Source organism: Dryobates pubescens, chromosome 26, assembly GCF_014839835.1.
Source record: "Dryobates pubescens isolate bDryPub1 chromosome 26, bDryPub1.pri, whole genome shotgun sequence".
NCBI lineage: Eukaryota > Metazoa > Chordata > Aves > Piciformes > Picidae > Dryobates > Dryobates pubescens.
Window position 1 is genome coordinate 1,882,016 of NC_071637.1, and position 19,679 is coordinate 1,901,694.

The 19,679-nt window shown below is 53.7% G+C and overlaps 1 protein-coding gene across 1 annotated transcript in view; it reads right to left on the bottom strand.

Annotated features, from left to right (window-relative positions):
• TOX2 (TOX high mobility group box family member 2) overlaps window positions 1-18,813 on the bottom strand; it is a 243,177-nt gene extending 224,364 nt beyond the window's left edge. The window contains exon 1 of the mRNA XM_054173557.1: window positions 18,712-18,813. Coding sequence (XP_054029532.1) covers window positions 18,712-18,813 — 102 coding nt within the window. The remainder of the gene's footprint in view (window positions 1-18,711) is intronic.
• Window positions 18,814-19,679: the final 866 nt, after the last annotated feature.

A 19,679-nucleotide genomic window follows, 5' to 3' on the forward strand; every position in this document is an offset into this window, starting at 1 on the left:
GCTGACAGGTCCTGATCTAAACCAGCCGCCGTGGGGGCCCCTTCCGGTCCTGTCATGGCGGACGGACATGACCTTGCCTCACTACCGGTCGCCATCTTGGGAATGGGAGCCGCCCCTGGCTGTTGCCAAAGTCATAGAGTGGAGCATTTAAGGCTGCTTTGCCAATAGGTTTTGCTATTTTTCTAACTGACACAGCCCCTTCCTCGTCACTCGAGGACTCCGGGGCAGACTTAGAGGAACGCCTACGCTTCCTAGATTTTTGCTTAATCACAAAACATGGTCGAGAAACCTTTTTCCCTATATATAGAGCCCACAGCAGATAGACATTAATTATCAGCAACAGCAGGATTACACCCATCAAATAAATCACCTTAAGATCCCAGCCAGCACTTAAAGTTACTCTTTGACCTCCTGAAGCCTTAAACTCCCTTATCTCGATCGGCAAAGTGGAAGACGTTCTATTGCCGTAATTAGTGAGCCAAAAAAAACCCAGACAGCGTTCATACAACAGCTGGATCCTATGCATAAACCACAAATAGATTTTACGCATTAAATATTTACCTATCTGGTCTAACATCAACCCGATGCAGTACCGGTAGACCAATATAGAACACACGGAAAACAGCAACTGCTTAAAAACCCACAACATCTTAATTTCGTTTCTCCGGCTGAGACAAGCAATAAATCAACTTAATTACTTAATTGCCTGGCCCCACGTTGGGCGCCAATAAAAAGTGTGTGGTGGTTTGAAAGGAAAGGCTCTGCTTTCCCTCCCCCACTGAGAAAGAGACCACGGCTAAACCCAGTCGGAGAAACGGCCACAATTAGGAAGAAATTCTTCCCAGAAAGAGAGATTGGCCACTGGAATAGCCCAATCAGCCTACTATCAACCAGTACCAATGGGGTACTGGTTGATAGTAGGCTGAACCTGAGGCAGCAGTGTGCACAGGTGGCCAAGAAGGCCAAGGGCATCCTGGCCTGCATCAGGAAGAGTGTGGCCAGCAGGAGCAGGGAGGTCATTGTGCCCTGTGCTCAGCACTGGTTAGGCCACACCTTGAGTCCTGTGTCCAGTTCTGGGCTCCTCAGCTTAGGGAAGAGGTTGAGCTGCTGGAAGGTGTCCAGAGAAGGGCAAGAAAGCTGGGGAGGGGTCTGGAGCACAGCCCTGTGAGGAGAGGCTGAGGGAGCTGGGGTTGCTTAGCCTGGAGGAGGCTCAGAGGAGACCTTCTTGCTGTCTACAATTACCTGAAGGGAGGACACAGTCTCAAGCTGTACCAGGGGAGCTTTAGGCTGGATGTTAGAACAAAGTTGTTCATAGAAAGAGTGATTGGCCATTGGGATGTGCTGCCCAGGGAGGTGGTGGAGTCCCCATCCCTGGAGGTGTTTAGGAAGAGACTGGATGGGGTGCTTAGTGCCATGGTTGAGTTGATTAGATGGTGTTGGGTGATAGGCTGGACTGGATGATCTCAAAGGTGTTTTCCAACCTGGTTAATTCTATTCTATTCTATACTATTCTATTCTATTCTGAGGGGTCAGGAGGGAGGGGACAGGCTCTGCTCAGTTGCTCCCTCGGATAGGACAAGGAGCAATGGATGTAAGCTGCAGCACAGGAGGTTCCACCTCAACACGAGGGGAACTTCTTTACTGGGAGGGTCACAGAGCCCTGGAGCAGGCTGCCCAGAGAGGTTGTGGAGTCTCCTTCTCTGGACTTCTCAGGCCTTCAAGGCCTGTCTGCATATGTTCCTCTGTGACCTGTGCTGCATTCTATGGTCCTGCTCTGGCAGGGGGTTTGGACTGGATGATCTCCTTGGGTCCCTTCCAACCCCTGACATCCTGTGATCCCAAGGGATCCCAACTGTGACTCCAGCAGAGCCTGCAGGAGCAGAGCAGGGAAGTCCCACTCGCGGGATGGCATCCTGCAGCCACGGGAGGCCTGGCAAGGTGCAAGAGTGGGAGAAGCAGATGATAATTTGGAAGCTGCCCTGGTTTCAGCCCTTTGCTAATTTCCTCTCAAACTTGCACATCATGACCTTTACAGCCAGAAGAAAGAAATAAATAACTAATGAAATGAAACCCTGTGCTCTAACAGGAACAGAAACGCAGGCAGGGAAAGGATGCGGGAGCCAGCCCTGGAGCCTGCAATCTGGAGCCCTGCTCCTACAGGATGAGTTTCTAAGGCTCAGTCAATACTGTGCCTCTTCCAAGGAATGAGGCATTTCACATTTTACTAACTCTAACTAAAGCCCTTTTTATCACAAACTTCCTATGTAGCATCTGAGTGCAGCCACCACCGCTAGGCTCTCGTGGTGCCGTAGCTGGTGCGGGCCCTACGGGGATGTTTTTCCTATCCTGCCATCTCAGTCCCAGAAGGAACTGTTGGAATGATTTGAAATACACTTCCAGAGGCCCCTTTCCTAGCCTCAGCTATTTCATGATTTGAAATAAGGACTCATGTCATTTGCCCTCTTCACAATATGACCTGGTAGCCTGCTTCCATAGATGGCTGAGGGTTACGTGGTGCCCAGCCACAAGCAGGGCCGGTTGGATGAGCCAAGGAATTCCAGGCCTGTCAGCCTGACCTCAGTGCCAGGCAAGATCATGGAACAGGCATCTGGAGTGCAGTCACACAGCACTTACAGGGTGGCCAAGGGCTCAGGCCCAGCCAGCATGGGTTTAGGAAGGGCAGGTCCTGCCTGACCAACCTGATCTCCTTCCATGCCCAGGGCACTGCCTGGTGGATGTGGGGCAGGCTGTGGATGGAGTCTGCCTGGACCTCAGCAAGGCCTTTGCCACCATCCCCCACAGCAAGCTCCTGGCCAAGCTGTCAGCTCCTGGCTTGGACAGCAGCTCTCTGAGCTGGGTTAGGAACTGGCTGGAGGCTGAGCCCAGAGAGTGGTGGTGAATGGTGCCACAGCCAGCTGGCAGCCAGGCACCAGTGGTGTGCCCCAGGGATCAGTGCTGGGCCCCATGCTTTTTAACATCTTCATTGATGATCTGGATGAGGGCATTGAGTCCATCAGCAGTAAATTTGCAGGTGACACCAAGCTGGGGGCAGGAGTTGATCTGCTGGAGGGTAGAGAGGCTCTGCACAGGGACCTGGACAGGCTGGGCAGATGGGCAGAGGCCAAGGGCAGGAGATTGAACACATCCAAGTGCCAGGGGCTGCACATTGGCCACAACAACCCCATGCAGAGCTACAGGCTGGGGGCAGAGTGGCTGAGAGCAGCCAGGCAGAGAGGGACCTGGGGGTGCTGGTTGATGGTAGGCTGAACATGAGCCTGCAGTGTGCCCAGGGGGCCAAGAGGGCCAATGGCATCCTGGCCTGGATCAGAACAGTGTGGCCAGCAGGAGCAGGGAGGTCATTCTGCCCCTGTACACTGCACTGGTTAGGCCATATCTTGAGTCCTGTGTCCAGTTCTGGGCTCCTCAGTTTAGGAAGGATATCGAGACACTTGAATGTGTCCACAGAAGGGCAACGAGGCTGGGAAGAGGTCTGGAGCACAGCCCTGGGAGGAGAGGCTGAGGGAGCTGGGGTTGCTTAGCCTGGAGAAGAGGAGGCTCAGGGGAGACCTTTTTGCTCTCTCCAACTGCCTGAAGGGAGGTTGTAGCCAGGTGGGGGCTGGTCTCTTCTCCCAGGCCACCAGCACCAGAACAAGAGGACACACTCTCAGGCTGTGCCAGGGGAGGTTCAGACCGGATGTTAGGAAGAAGTTCTACCCAGAGAGAGTGATTGCCCATTGGAATGGGCTGCCCAGGGAGGTGGTGGAGTCACCATCATTGGAGGTGTTTAAGAGGAGACTTGATAGGGTGCTTGGTGCCATGGGTTAGTTGATTAGGTGGTGTTGGATGATAGGTTGGATGCGATGATCTTGAAGGTCTGGTCTATTCTATTCTATTCTATTCTCACCAGGGTTTGGCCTCCCCCATAAGAAGGTCACTGCACACCAACCACCTTCCTTAAAGGGCTGCAAGTTTTTGAAGTTGAAATGACCATTTCATTAATATTTTCTCTATTTTCAAAGCCCAGCTCTCAGGTGGAAAAAAATAATGATTTACTCTAGTTTTCATAAAGCCTATGCTCTGGGCTGACTGAAATCAAAGAGTTAAATACTCCCCAGGAACCGTTTGGCACAGCCAGGACAGAAATAATCTGCTCTGCAAACAGCCACCCACAATTAATTTGCCACCTTGACACAGAAATGCAGGTTGTCTGTTAATTAAAGAGCACACTCCACTTGTCTTCAGCTCTCCTCATGACCTGCAGTCCTTCCTTCCTTCCTTCCTCCTGGGCAGAGGCTTTAGCTTAATCACAGAATTAGAGAAAAGTTGGGGTTGGAAGAAACCTTTAAAGGTTGTTTAGTCCAACTTACCTGCAGTCAGCAGGGACATCTGCAACTGGAGCAGACTGCTCAGAGCCCCATCCATAGAACCAGGCAGGTTGGAAAAGACCTCAGAGATCATCAAGTCCAACCTATCACCTAATACCTAACACCTCCTGACAACTAAACCATGGCTCCAAGGGACACATCCAAGCCTTTCTTGAACACCTCCAGGGATGGGGACTCCACCACTTCCCTGGGCAGCACATCCCAATGGCCAATTCCTCTGTCTGGGAAGAGTAACTCATCCAACCTCACTTAGAATGGTTCCAGGCTTGGGACCTCCAGCACCTCTCTGGCCAACCTGCTCCAGTCTCTCACCACCTGCAGTGTCAAACATCTCTTCCTTCTGTCTACTCCAAATCTCCCTGTTCTAGTTTCAAACCATCACCCCTTGTCCTGTCACCTGCTCAGAAGTCTTTCCCCAGCTCTCTGATCAGCCCCCTCATGCACTGAAGGGCCACCAGAAGGTCTCCCTGGAGCCCTCTCCTCTCCAGGCTGAACAAGGAGAAAAAGGAGGGGAAAAACCAATAATAAAACTACCACCTGGTAAGGAAAACACAACTCTGCTTTTCTCAGCATCTAACAAACCTTGTTCTCAGCTTTAGCAGATTCACCAGGTTGAAAAACCACCATGTGACCAATACCCACCTAGGGTAGAGGAGCCCAGACCATAATTCCAGTGCAGGTTCTTAAACATCCATGGCACAAAGCTGGCCTGACCTCACTGTCTGGCTGCAGGGTTAGATCCATGGTGCTCAGTGGAAGATTTTTCTTCAAGGGCTGTTTGATCTTCAATCAACAATGCTTATCAGCAGTGAAGTCTGCTATCCAGCCCCAGAAGCTTGATATTTTTAACAGCACATTCTTCTTCTGCTCCTGTGAATGCTCCTCAGAGACAAGCTAACCCATCAGGGGGAAAGTTGCCTCCCTGGGTTTGACACCAAGAAAGAGAGCAGGACCCTGTCAGGGGAACACTTATTTCCCAGTGCTACAAGCAGCACCAGCAGCTGGGCTTCATGTTTTCCCTCAAAAAGGCATTTCTGTATTTTCTCCTTCAGATGACATCCAAATGCCTTTTATTGCTGTGCCCATTGCATAAACTGGGACAAGCCAAGGTCCTTCAGCCAAGCCAAGGTCCTTCAGCCAAGCCAAGGTCCTTCAGCCAAGCCAAGGTCCTTCAGCCAAGCGTTTCCATCTGAAACTTCCACTGCCATAAATTTCACATCATAGAATCACAGAATTGTCAGGGTTGGAAGGGACCTCAAGGCTCAGCCAGTTCCAACTCCCTGCCATAGGCAGGGACACCTCACACCACAGCAGGTTGCTCACAGCCACCTCCAGCCTGGCTGCAAACACCTCCAGGCAGGAGGCTTCCACCACCTCCCTGGGCAGCCTGTGCCAGGCTCTCACCACCCTCATGGGCAACAACTTCTTCCTCACATCCAAGCTGGATCTCCCCATTTCTAGTTTTTTTCCACCCCGCCCCAGTCCTGTCCCTCCCTGACACCTTCCAAAGTCCCTCCCCAGCTTTCTTGGAGCCCCCTGCACATCCTGGAAGGCCACAAGAAAGTCTCCTCAGAGCCTTCTCTTCTCCAGACTGAACAACCCCAGTTCTCTCAGTCTGTCCTCACAGCAGAGCAGCTCCAGCCCTCTGCTCCTCCTCGTGGCCCTGCTCTGGACACCTTCCAGCCCCTCCAGAGCCTTCCTCTAACAGAGGCTCCAGAACTGGCCCCAGAGCTCCAGCTGTGGGCTCTGCAGAGTGGAGCAGAGGGGCAGAATCCCCTCCCTGGCCCTGCTGGCCACACTTCTCTTGCTGCAGCCCAGGCTCTGCTTGGCTCTCTGGGCTGCAAGTGCTCCCTGCTGGCTCCTGTTGAACTTCTCCTCCCCCAGCACCCCCAAGTCCTTTTCTTCAGGGCTGCTCTCAAGGCAGTCACTGCCCAGCCTATATTGGTGTTATCCACCCTGTCAAAGTCTCTTTCCTTTTCACTGAGGACTCCAGGGCATGCTGTCCCTCTTCTGGCACCAAGGACTAGAAATCCAGTTCCCTCTAAACACACCATTCTCCCCCTGGCAAGCAGACTGTGCTGAGATGGCTCACCACAGAAAATCCACTGCTCAAAGGAGCACCCAGGAACAAAGGAGAAATGTGGAATGGATCTGAACTGTTATTTTGTGACAGAGAAAAACAAAGTTACCTTTACTTTAGGGTTTAGTAACTGCAAGCAATGAAACTAAACCTCTTTTAATTCAGAGCCAGCAAGTAGCATCAGCCAGGGAGACTTGAAGCCCATGGGCTGCAGGTGCAGCAGCGCTGGACTAGGAGAAGCCAACCCACATTGTCCTCCCCATGGCTGCAGTGCTCCAAATGTCCCTGGGGCCCTGGCGGCATCTTTCCCATGGTGTAAAGGAAAGATGATGGTAGAGGTGGAATGAAACTGCTCATCAGTGACCCAGAGATCAGCTTTTGGGGCAGAAAGGAGCTCAGTCTGCACACTGCTAGGAACAGCCAAGTTCAGCCAACTGCTGCGGGACCAGCACCACATGAAGCCAAGATCTCTATTACCATCACCCACTTCATCTCCTGCCCTACACAGGATCAATCTTCACATCCAAATGGTTTCAACAGAGGGTTTTCAAATGGATGAACAACTCTCACTGAGCCATACAGCTCTACCACCTTCCCAGGGAGAACCAAGAGAGATCCCAGGAGCCAACCACTGGGTAAAATTGGGCTGGAAAGTGAATCAGTGAGCAGTGAAACACTTTCAAAGGTATAAACGTGGAGATCCACATCTTTGGAAGAAAGAAGCCTTTCTGGGTGCCCTGGGCTCTGCTTGCACCTCTCCAGAGACCCAAATCTCCTGCAGTGGATGCTGAGAACTCAGGATGGCTCAAATTATTTGTAAAGATACCCTCTAAGTGCCTGGGCCACCCCCACATGCCCTGGTGCTTCTGAAGACAAAGACCTAGGCCAGTTCATGCAGAAGATAAATGGCAGAGCCACAACACAGCCCTTATCTCCCAGCTCTCACCACAGGCATGCACATGCTCCACCCTGCCAGCTGAAGGAGATGAAGAGGATGGTTTTTCTCTGAAGGTGAGAGGAGAGGAGGAGCATAGAGTGCAGCAGACAGCCAGGAGAAAGGGGATGGAGCCTGCCTGATGAGTCCAGAGAGGAATGGAAACTCTGAGTCATCAGTAGGTTTTGTGGGAAGAAAAACCTGCTAATGTGATCCAGCTAATCCCATAAAAAGCCAGCTCCTTGCTGCTGCTGGATCCATGGGGCATGGGGGAAAATACAGCCTAGGTGACCCAAAGCATGTCACCAGAGGTGAAGCTGGCATGTGCCAGCATGCCTAGAGCTTGCTCCTCCATCTCCCCGAGCACTGTGGTGCCAGGGTTGCCCAGGTTGGAGCAGGAGCTGCCCCAGCCCTTCTTCATGGGACTGGGGGCTTCAGCCATATGGAAGTGAAGATGAATATCAAGAGTGGGGGAGGAGGGGCTCAGGGCAGAGCTGCAGCAAGTTTTAGCATCCACCCCACCAGGAAATAAGTCCCCTTACTGCCATCCCCCTTTTCCAGCTCCTGCCAAGTCATGAGGCTCTTAGACACACTGAAAAAGAGAAAAAAGCACTGTGAGAGCAAGAGGCAGGGACCTTCACCCAACATAACAAAATGACAGTATCTGCATTTCAAACACAGCCCAGCCTCCTGCACCCAGGCTATAACTGGAGGTCAGGAGCCTGCCTCAGACCAAGAGCTACCCCATTCCTGCAGATAAGGTTCCCCAGTAGCCACACATGGCAACCAGCTCAAATAACCTTTCCACAACAAGTACTGGCCCAGGGCCCTCACTGTAACCTTTAGCTAGCAATTAGGCTTGCCACAGAGCCCAGATGAACTCACACAGTCATCAGGAAGAGGTTTAATTATATCTGTTGAGGTCAAGCAATCTATGACGAAAGATGGTGGTGAAGGAACTGGAGGGGAGATGCTTCATGGCACACGACCCAAAGATGTCCCTGCCTATGGCAGGGGGGTTGGAATAAGACAGAATCAATAAGGTTGGAAAAGACCTCAAGGATCATCAAGTCCAAGCTGTCACCCAACACCTCCTGACAACTAAACCATGGCACCAAGTGCCACATCCAATCCCCTCTTCAACACCTCGAGGGATGGGGACTCCACCACCTCCCTGGGCAGCACATCCCAATGGCTAACAACTCTCTCTGGAAAGAACTTTCTCCTCACCTCTAGCCTAAACCTCCCCTGGCACAGCTTGAGACTGTGTCCTCTTGTTCTGGTGCTGGCTGCCTGGGAGAAGAGACCAACCCCCACCTGGCTCCAACCTCCCTTCAGGGAGTTGCAGAGAGCAAGAAGGTCTCCCCTGAGCCTCCTCTTCTCCAGGCTAAGCAACCCCAGCTCCCTCAGCCTCTCCTCCCAGGGCTGTGCTCCAGACCCCTCCCCAGCTTCCTTGCCCTTCTCTGGACACCTTCAAGTCTCTCAATGTCCTTCTTAAACTGGGGAGCCCAGAAGTGGACACAGGACTCAAGGTGTGGCCTAACCAGTGCTGAGTACAGGGGCACAATGATGTTCCCTGTTCCTGTTGGCCACACTATTTTTGATGCAGGCCAGGATGCCACTGGCCTTCTTGGCCACCTGGGCACACTGCTGGCTCATGATCCTTGAGATGATTCTTCCAACCCTAACAATCCTGTGATTCCATGTTGCCTGCAGGCAGCCAGTGCCATTCCTCAAAGGAGAAAAGGCATCCATCGAGCCAAGCCACCCCAGGGAAACAATGGGGAAGGGGGAGGGATGCAGGTGATTAAAATATTTAAATCTAGTCATATAAGTGCAAAATGAGGCAATTTGAGACTGCTTCAAATCACTGTGGTTGGGTTTTTTTTAAGGGTGGGTTGATTAGTGCTTGTTTCAGTAAGTTTTGGTGTGGGATTTCTCTCCCCTCCCCCCGTCCTGCCCTGCAGCTGAACTGTGTATCCCCAGGTGTAGGCTTTAATGACATGAAAACCTGCGTGTAAAATCACAAAGGTGGAACATTAAGAGCTCAACCCTCCAATTAGGACTTCAGGGTATCAAAGCTGGAATCACACTGCCACTGACTTTAGAAAGGCAGCAGAAAAACCTACAGCAGAGGCAGAGGAGGTGGCACACAACAGCTTCAGACAGAAGCCTCGCACTTGCTGGATGGAAAATTGTCAAGGAAAACACATTAGCAGCACAATAACTTAGTTTTAATGTAGAGCTGTTAGGAAAACACAATTATATGCTTCATTTCTGCTGAAAGATATAACCCAGCTTATGGTAAAAGCATTTAGAGCTCATTTTGTTAAAAAAAAAACCACAGCAAAAAAACCAAACCCAAAAACAACACCCAAAAACCCAAGGCAAAACCCAGAGGAGCACAAAGGTAGCAGGGATAAAAATGGGCAAGTAGATAGGAGAAAGCTCTCCTGCTCCTCACAAGCACACTTCACAGGAGGTGCAAAGTGAATGAAAACAGGTTTTTGTTGTTTGGGTCATCGTTCCCCCCCTTCAAATGCTGCAGAAATGAATCACAGAATCAGTCAGGGTTGGAAGGGACCACAAGGATCATCTAGTTCCAACCCCCCTGCCATGGGCAGGGACACCCCACACTAGATTAGGCTGCCCAGAGCCTCATCCAGCCTGAGCTTAAACACCTTCAGGGACAGGGCCCCAAGCACCTCCCTGGACAACCCATTCCAGGGCTTCACCACTCTCATGGGGAAGAACTTCCTCCTCACCTCTAGCCTGAATCTCCCCACCTCCAGCTTCATTCCATTCCCCCCAGTCCTAGCACTACCTGAGATCCTGAGCTGTCCCTCCCCAGCCTTCTTGGAGCCCCCTGCAGATACTGGAAGGCCACAATGAGGTCACCTGGGAGCCTTCTCTAGACTGAACAGCCCCAACTCCTTCAGTCTGTCCTCACAGGAGAGGTGCTCCAGCCCTCTGCTCATCCTTCTGGCCCTGCTCTGGACACCTTCCAGCACCTCCAGATCCCTCTTGGAATAGGGGCTCCAGACCTGGAGGCAGTACTCCAGGTGGGGTCTCCCCAGAGCTGAGCAGAGGGGCAGAATCCCCTCCCTGGCCCTGCTGGCCACACTTCTCCTGATGCAGCCCAGGCTCTGATTGGCTTTCCGGGCTGCAAGTGCTCACTGAGAGCTCCTGGTGAGCTTCTCCTCCACCAAATGGTAACATCAACAACCAGGAAAGGGGGAATGGAACAAAGCTACAAGTGGGTGGATTCAGACTGGATGTTAGGAAGAAGCTCTTCCCCAGGAGGGTGGTGAGAGCCTGGCACAGGTTGCCCAGGGAGATGGTGGAAGCCTCATCCCTGGAAGCTTTTTAGGCCAGGCTGGATGTGGCTGTGAGCAACCTGCTGTAGTGTGAGGTGTCCCTGCCCATGGCAGGGAGGTTGGGACTGGATGATCCTGATCCTTCCAACTCTGACAATTCTATGACTCTATGAAGGGAGCCAGCAGTGCCCATTCTGACAAGCAGCAGCCAGACCGCTGCTGGACTCACAGGAGCTCTCCCCACTGCCCCAGGCAAGCAGCAGCCACAGACTACACGAGCACAGGGTTGGTCTCAAAGACCTTAAAGGTCTCTTCCAAGTGAAACAATTCCATGATTCCATGAGTCTATAAGCTGTAGGATGTTCTGGGTCTCTTACAAGCACAACACAATTTAGCAGTGGAAGTTTTCTCCGTTATGGATGCACAATTGGATCCTGGTGCCTGTTGCAAGCTCAGAACAAGCCCAGAGCTGCTTGTAGATTTACCACAGAATCATAGAATGGTAGAGGTTGGAAGGGACCTCTGAAGATCCTCCAGTCCAGCCACTCTGTGATAAAACAGGATCACCCAGATTAAGTCACCCAGGGACATGTCCAGGTGGGTTTGGAATCTGTCCTGAGAAGGAGACTCCACAACCTCCCTGGGCAGCCTGCTCCAGGGCTCCAGCACCCTTACAACCAAGTTGTTTTTCCTTATGTTTATGTGGAACCTCCTATGCTCTAGTTTGTGTTCATTGCCCCTTGTCCTGTCACTGGACACCACTGAGAAGAGTCTGGCTCCATGCTCCTGACACTCACCCTTCAGATATTGATCAGCATTAATGAGATTCCCTCCTCATCACATGTTAGGGTGCTGTAACATGCTTTGGACCACTGATTCAGAGCACAACATTTCAATTAACAATTAAATCAGAAAAGCTTGAAACCTTTTGATCCTCACTTTTGGCATTGTGATGCCCCCTCTGCTACAGGGACTCTTACAGATCAGGCCCTCAACAAGGCTGTTCAGAATCAGCCCCAAATAACACGTTGTTGTATACAAGTCAGAGCAGTTTGCTCCCATTGTTCCCAGACCAACCAGATTAAAGCCTTCCCTGGGTGCATCCAGAGAGAACAGCAGTTTCTATGAATGGATGGACATTCATTATTTAGCTCCCAAGCCCAGACTTAAAGCCCAAGGCAAAACAGAGCTTAGAATAGAATAGAGTAGAATAGAGTAGAACAGAATAGACCAGGTTGGAAGAGACCTTCAAGATCATCACTCCAACCTATCATCCAACACCATCTAATCAACTAAACCATGGCACCAAGCACCCCATCAGGTCTCCTCCTAAACACTTCCAATGATGCTGACTCCACCACCTCCCTGGGCAGCACATTCCAATGGCAAATCAATCCTTGTGGGAGGAATTTCTTCCTAACATCCAGCCTAAACCTCCCCTGGCACAGCTTGAGACTGTGTCCTCTTGTTCTGGTGCTGGGTGCCTGGGAGAATAGACCACCCCCCACCTCCCTTCAGGGAGCTGTAGAGAGCAAGGAGGTCTCCCCTGAGCTTCCTCTTCTCCAGGCTAAGCAACCCCAGCTCCCTCAGCCTCTCCTCATAGGACTTGTGTTCCAAACCCCTCCCCAGCTTTGTTGCCCTTCTCTGGACACATTCCAGCAAGCCAACATCTTTCCTACACTGAGGGGCCCAGAACTGGACACAGGACTCAAGTATTCAGTGCTCAGCATTCAGTACACAACTACTCAAATGCTCTCTGCTGCCCAACCCATCAGGGATCACTCTGGAGAGCGCAGCGTTGTCCCACTGAGGAGCTCAAACACTTCTCAGAGGAAGCCCCTGCCCATATTCAGGGCCTAAAAACCCCCTCCACATTTGCAAACCGAGAGGAGCTGCCTGCCGAAGGAAGAAGAAACTGGGCCCCAGATTAAAAATGTGCCTGACTTTGTTCTCCATCCAAAAATCCTCCTGCTCCGAAGGAAGATTTACCACCACTTCAAAACAGAGTTGGCTTAGAAAGCAGAAAAGGGGAAAGGCTCTATTTCACCTTCCAGAATGGCAAAGCAGCTCCTGGGAGGACGAGAAAGGGCCTGTGTTTATCACTGCAATGTACAATCGATGGTAAAAGTCAAAGCAAAACTGAATGCCCCACGAGAAACGCGTTCGCTCCGCCGCCCTGGGCTCCTACCAGCAGCTCAGATGCCGTTCTGAAGGGTCCTTAAGAGAAGAGGAGAGCATTGGTGGCAGAGTAATTCTCATCTCATGACTAATAACTCGTAATTCTCATCTTGAATCCTGGCCTGCGTCAGGAACAGTGAGGCCAGCAGGAGCAGGGAGCTCATCCTGCCCTGTGCTCAGCACTGCTTAGGCCACACCTTGAGTCCTGTGTCCAGTTCTGGGCTCCTCAGTTTAAAAAGGACATTGAGAGACTTGAAGGTGTCCAGAGAAGGGCAACAAAGCTGGGGAGGGGTCTGGGGCACAGCCCTGGGAGGAGAGGCTGAGGGAGCTGGGGTTGCTTAGCCTGCAGAAGAGGAGGCTCAGGGGAGACCTTCTTGCTCTCTCCAACTGCCTGAAGCCAGGTGGGGGTTGGTCTCTTCTCCCAGGCACCCAGCACCAGAACAAGAGGACACAGTCTCAAGCTGCACCAGGGGAAGTTGAGGCTGGAGGTGAGGAGAAGGTTCTTCCCAGAGAGAGTTGTTAGCCATTGGAATGTGCTGCCCTGGGAGGTGGTGGAGTCCCCATCCCTGGAGGTGTTCAAGAGGGGATTGGATGTGGTACTTGGTGCCATGGTTTAGTAGTCATGAGGTTTTGGGTGACAGGTTGGGCTTGATGATCTTTGAGGCCTTTTACAACCTTATTGATTCTATGACTAGGAGATTTTAATTACCCCCTAACTTATGAAGGAGCACTGGCAAAAGGGTTTGTGTCTATCTATCAGCCTGAAAGGCAAGACACAGTGAGCTTGGAGCTGTGAAGCTGCAGAGCCCCCTTAGGAAGATAAGGGACAAGTTGTGATGGTGCTGCTGGATCCTACAGGAATACTACAGGCATTGACAGGGCTTCCCAGCATGTATTTCCCATCAGCTGCTGGAGGTTTCCAAGGATCAGGGGTGCTCCCAGTGTCACAGCATCCTGCTGGATCGGCACAACCCTCCTCCTCCTCTCCCATCAATCATTGCCCTAAGTGGAAATTAGGCACGGTGCTAGCCTAGTCTGAGGGTCAAAACACCAGAAGCAGCTAAGAAGAACTTATATTTAAATCTGTTTTTGCAGGAAGGCTAGGGAGATGTAAATTCACTCCCCATAGTCGCCCCTAGGGAGCCGGGAGCAGGATCAGTCCTCCTGCAGCACCACAGAGCAGCATCACTCGCACTGCGTGAAACTGCACCCGGCGCAGCGCTCAGGCAGGGCTCCTGCTGGGTGCCTCCCCTGCAAAAGCAATTTTGCCTGGGCTAAGAAGGCAAAACTCCCACCTGTACAGCTTGGATTCACACAGTTCAAGGTCTGGGAATATCCTTCCACAAGAGATCCTGTTGCTAAAGCTCAGCTAAGAGCACGACGAGCTCCTGTTTATGGTTTGTCTCCCCGCCCCCGCCACTTGGTTTGCTCGTTGTGAAATGCAGATGCAAAGAGTCTCCCTGAATTTAAGTGAAAAACATCCCCAAATTTTCAGGAAGCAACTGGAAGGATGTGAGAATATCCCACCACAGACCAACAATCCCCTTATGTGGTGCAGGAACATTCTGCCTCTCCCTCTAACTCCCTCACAACACCTGGGCAGCAGCGAGAGGCAGTGGAAGCTCCACATGCCCAGAAAGGGAGCAGGAGGGAGGGTCTGCAGCAGCTACCAAGGTCCCCAGGAAAAAGGCCAGAGGGGACAGAGAAAAGGGCTTTAGACCCAGATTTAAAAGAGGAATCTGAAATGGAGGTAAGGGCTCCCTTCTGCAAGGTTCAGGTGGCTGATGACAGAGATGGTGTCAGTTTGGACAAGGGCTCCTTGCAGACCACCTTCAGCTGAACCTCCCCTGTCCCTCGGGGCTATTGTGCAGGCACAACCTAACACACAAGAGCTGTTTCTTCTGAGCAGTCCCAACAATGGAGCAGCTCCTAATCCAGCCCATGGGGAGGAGGTGAGGGGCCAGCAGCCTAGGGTGGGAAATGCTTGCTGCAACATGAGGCTGTCAGGTGGTGCTCCTTACTGCCCCTGAACCTTGAGCTGAGCCCAGTGCAGCCTAGAACTCCTGCCAAGGAACATCAGTCCTTCAGGCTGTGAGTAGCAGGTCTCCAGGCAGTGGGAAGTTTGAGGCTGGCACCTCTTCCCAGCTGCCACAGCAAGCTGCTCCATGCAGGGTCACCTGTGATGGGGACTGGCTTAGTGGAGAAGCTCTTTTTCCTCTGCTTTGGTGCCACCAGCGTGAAAACTCCTCACCAAATGCAGTCAGCAGAGAGAAAAGCTCCTTCTCATCCTGCCTGCTGGGGTGTGATGGACTCCATCCTCCACCCATGGGTTTTCAACCCCTTGCTCCCAGCCACCAGTTCTTCCTGGTGGGCAACAGAGATGCTCTGGAAATGATTAAGGAAAAGGTAAAAGTACCCCCTGAGCATCCACTCCCATTTCATTATCCCTCTAAACATCCCTTGTCCTCTCAGAAAGGGAAACACCACTGGGTAAGAGGCGCTTGTGGAGCTGCAAGGAGGAAGGCTGGCTCGCTGCAGCGTGCAGGCAGGATCAGAGCCCTCCCTCAGGGTAACAATATCGTGTTCAGCAAGTGCACACAACAATTCCAGCAGCATTTCAGGAGGGCCTGGGGGCTGAAGCACATCTCCTCAGCAGGCTGGCAGGTGCTGGGTGCACCAGCAGAGGCAATAGGTACCTCTTGAGCTGCTGCCGTGTGCAGGTGGGATGGGAGCCCTCCCTCAGGGTAACAATATCGTGTTCAGCAAGTGCACACAACAATTCCAGCAGCATTTCAGGAGGGCCTGGGGGCTGAAGCACATCTCCTCAGCAGGCTGGCAGGTGCTGGGTGCACCAGCAGAGGCAATAGGTACCTCTTGAGCTGCTGCCGTGTGCAGGCGGGATGGGAGCCCTCCCTCAGGGTAACAATATCGTGTTCAGCAAGTGCACACAACAATTCCAGCAGCATTTCAGGAGGGCCTGGGGGCTGAAGCACATCTCCTCAGCAGGCTGGCGGGTGCTGGGTGCACCAGCAGAGCTCTGCCGAGCTCTCAGCGAGTTATTTATCCGCAGTGACACTGCACACTCTCTTTCCCTGCTTCTTTGCCTCCTCTCAAAATAAAGAAATAAATTAAGCAGCCCTTTAGGGGGGAAAAATAAAATAAGCAAAATCCAATCCTGACCAAAGCAAGCCCTTTAATCTGAAGGGTTTTAGAGCCCCTGTATAAACTCAGGGAATCAGGAGGAGCTGCAAACGCTCCTTGCCTGGGTCCTTCCCAGAGATGGATTCCATCCGGGATACTTGCATGTGACAGTGGGAGAATGTCTGATGTTTCCAGTCCTCCCTACCCTCCTCACTAGCTTTTTTTTCAAGCAGAAACGCTTTGAGGCAGACACTCTCTCAGCCCAGCTCTAGGCTGAGCCACCAGCACGAGACAAAAGCAATGGGATTGGGACCGGTGTGAGTTTTTGGAGTTTCCCAGAGTGGCTCCAGGGTGTGCTCTGATAGTGCACTCGGTATCAGGCACAAGGTCAGCATGTCCTCAGCTGTGCACCACCCTCATCAGCCAGAGAAGTTCTCCAAAGCAGAGGCTGCAGGAGATACCTCTGCCCGCTCTGCACCGGGCCATGTTTTGATGCTGAAGTTACCACTGTTATATCTGCACTGAGCTGGGAAAACAAAGTCAAACCCATTTAATCTCTGGCTCCCTTCCAGCAGCCTCACCCCGCAGACAAACGTGCACCAGTGTGCATGAGCAAATGACATTTGATAACTCAGAAAAGAAAAGAAGAGGAGAAAAAAAAGAGAGAGAGCCCTGAATATCAGAAAAGGGTAAGTCACTTCCTTTCTTCCTCCCGCTGCCTTAAGATCCTCTGTAGCAGTGACAACAGCAGCATCTGGTGGCAGTGGTCAGCACCTGGGGTGCTCCTCTCCAGGGTCCCATCCACCCTGACCGGCACTGAAACTCTCCCTCTTCCTCTCCCTCTCCGGGGCTGCCTCGGCTGGAGACCCTGCGGAGACGATCTCCTTCAGCTGCCCCGTCCGCAGCGCCGAGCCGCAGCAAGGACCTGCTGATCGATGGCCACCGCCTAATCCGGGACTAATCTCAGGGATTCAGGCCACGGATGAGCTGACGACGTGGGGCCCCGTGCACCCCAAGGCTCTGCTGGGAGCGCAGGGGGGGGACCCTGGGACCATGCGCGGCCCCACGGCACGGGCCTGCAGCACTACGTGCCCGGCTGCAAGCCCCAGCTGCCGCTGGAGAAAGAGAACTAAACCATGTCCACATCTAACAACTTCTTGGTAAAAACCGAGCTCCTGAAGCGGCAGGGTCGGGGGGTTGCTGGGGGGCTTGCAGCAGTTCCCAGAGGCACACACTCACTTCATCAGCCGACGTTTCTGTGGCACGGGTGACCCGCGCCCGGGCGACCCAGCCCCTCCTTAGCATTTTAAGAGCGCACTGAACGTTTTAAGAGCAACGGCCACGACAACAAACCAGTTTGAATCTGGCGGTAGATGGCTGCAGGAGAAGAAATCAATTGAAGTTGTTTCCTTTCAGCATAATCAGGCCTCTCAAAACAAACGGGAACCATTAGGTTTGCCACAACTCAATAAAAGGAGATGAATGACCCAAATGACAGAGAACAGTCAAACACACCTATTGAGACAGAAAGATTAATTCGCTGCATCTGGGCAGCCACACAGATCCCCTCTGCTTGCTCCTCAAGAGTTCCATCCCCAAGTATCACAACAGCGAGACGAGATGAGGGCATTCTGAGCCACAGCCACAACGCAGAAACTCATTTTGTCCATCCATTAACTTTTTTTTCCCCCTCAAAGCAAGCCCCCGAATCCGGCCCAGGAGGACGCTGCCAGCTCTCTGTCTTGGAGCTGATCGTGGCTCCAAGCGGCATCCAGGGCATTTTGCTATAACATCAGCACTCTTCACCTACATGGGAGGAAGGTGATACCGGCAGGGAACTCTTTAGCCCTCAAGCAGAGCATCAATCCCCTTAGCTTCTTCTCCGGGATGAAGGAAATTCCCTTTTGCAGCTCCAGCGCTCTCAGCTACCCCGCTGCGGGTCCCTCTCCCAGGACTAGGAGTCGATGCTTCGCCTCGCAGAGGCAGCGAGCGGGGAAACGAGGGTTGGGGAGGATCCCTCGCCGTGCTGTGGGTCCAGGAGGGCACACGCACACCCACCCCCCCCCCCCGGACTCGGGGCTGGATGCATGGGCGCCGAGCAGCGCAGGCAGGTGGGTGCCCGAGCCGGAGCCCCGCTCGGGAGGTGCCACCGGCCGCAGCCCAGCCAAGAAGGTGCAAAACAACCCAGCGAACAACAGTAACCGAAGTGCCCGACAGCAGCCACAGCACCTAGACCAGCGGGCACCGCGTCGGGCCGAGGGAAAACGTTAACGAAGCGGAGCGCTGGAAGCGAGGAAGCGAGCAGACAAACAACTCGCTCAGCCCAGCGCCGTCCTCCGCCGGCAGCCCCTCGCCTGCCCCACCGCGCAGCTCCCGAGGCTCCGGCTCCCCACGCCCCGCAGCGCCGGGGCCGGGACCAGTGCCGGCCCAGAGCGGCGACCCGACGGCTTCTCCCGCTCCTCTTCCAGACCACTTTCAAAATTCCCTCCCGCAAGAGCCGAGAGCCGCCGGCGCTTTCCTTCCGTCCTCCCTCCTCATCCCCGCGGAGAAGTTGCGGGACGCAAGGAGCAAAGCCTCCCGGGCAGCCCCGCCGGGCACCGCCGCCCCCTCTCCGGCATCCCCCCCTCCGGCATCCCCCGCTCCCCCCTAACACCCTCCTTCCCGCAGCACCGGTACCTTGTTACAGTGGTAATAATCCAGCGGGCCGAGGCAAGTGGGGTCGGCACCGGGCAGGGAACCCACGGCCGTGGGGGCTGAGGGGTAAAACCTAACGTCCATGCCGGGGCTGCGGGCGGCGGCAGGCGGGGGCTCCAGCGGGCATGGACCCGGCTGCGGCGGCGGCGGTGCCTCTGGCGCGGGGGGCGGGGAGAGGGCGGGCGGCGGCCCCCGGCCCGCCCCGCTCCGCACCGCCCCGCGCCGGGCCGCTATTGTTCGCGGCGGGGCCGGGCGGCTCCCCACGGCGGCCGGGCGCCCCCACCTCCTCCCCTCCCCATGCACGCAAACACATCCGCACCGGCACTGCGGGGCAGCGAGGCCGGAGTCCACCCGGGACGTTCTCCCCGGCCCCAGCGACCCGGCAAGCGCGGATGCCACACCGCGCCCCGCTAGCTGTCACATCTCCTCTGCTCCTCGCCGGAGCAGCCTTCCCTTCCTTGGCCTCCTCAGGGCACAGGACGGTGACAAGCAGCTTCGTTAAGACCAAGCTCGATGGGGCTTTGAGCAGCCTGGTCCAGCGGAAGGTGTCCCTGCCCGTGGCAGAGTGTTGGAACTAGATGATCTTTAAGGTCCCTTCCTGCTGAAGTTATTCTATGATTCTTTTCCCCCTTCACACCCCTTGTGCCCACCCCCAGAAGTAGAAGGATGCTTGCCATTATGCTAATCCTCCCTATAAACAGCCCTGGCACCTAGGCCTCACTTCTAAAAGGTGGTTGCAAAGTGTGTGTCCCCCTCCCCCCAGCCTCTGACACTGGTGGTGGCTTCCTGACCCCCAAGACCTGGGGACCTACCACTTCCTGTGATCTGGCTTCTGACATTTCTCCACTTTACAAACCCCACTGCTGGAGGCAGCACCCATGGCCACCCAGCAGCCCTCCGTCCCTGCTGCCCCCCCCGACCCCCCAATGGCGAGAGCCTGCAGGGCAGAT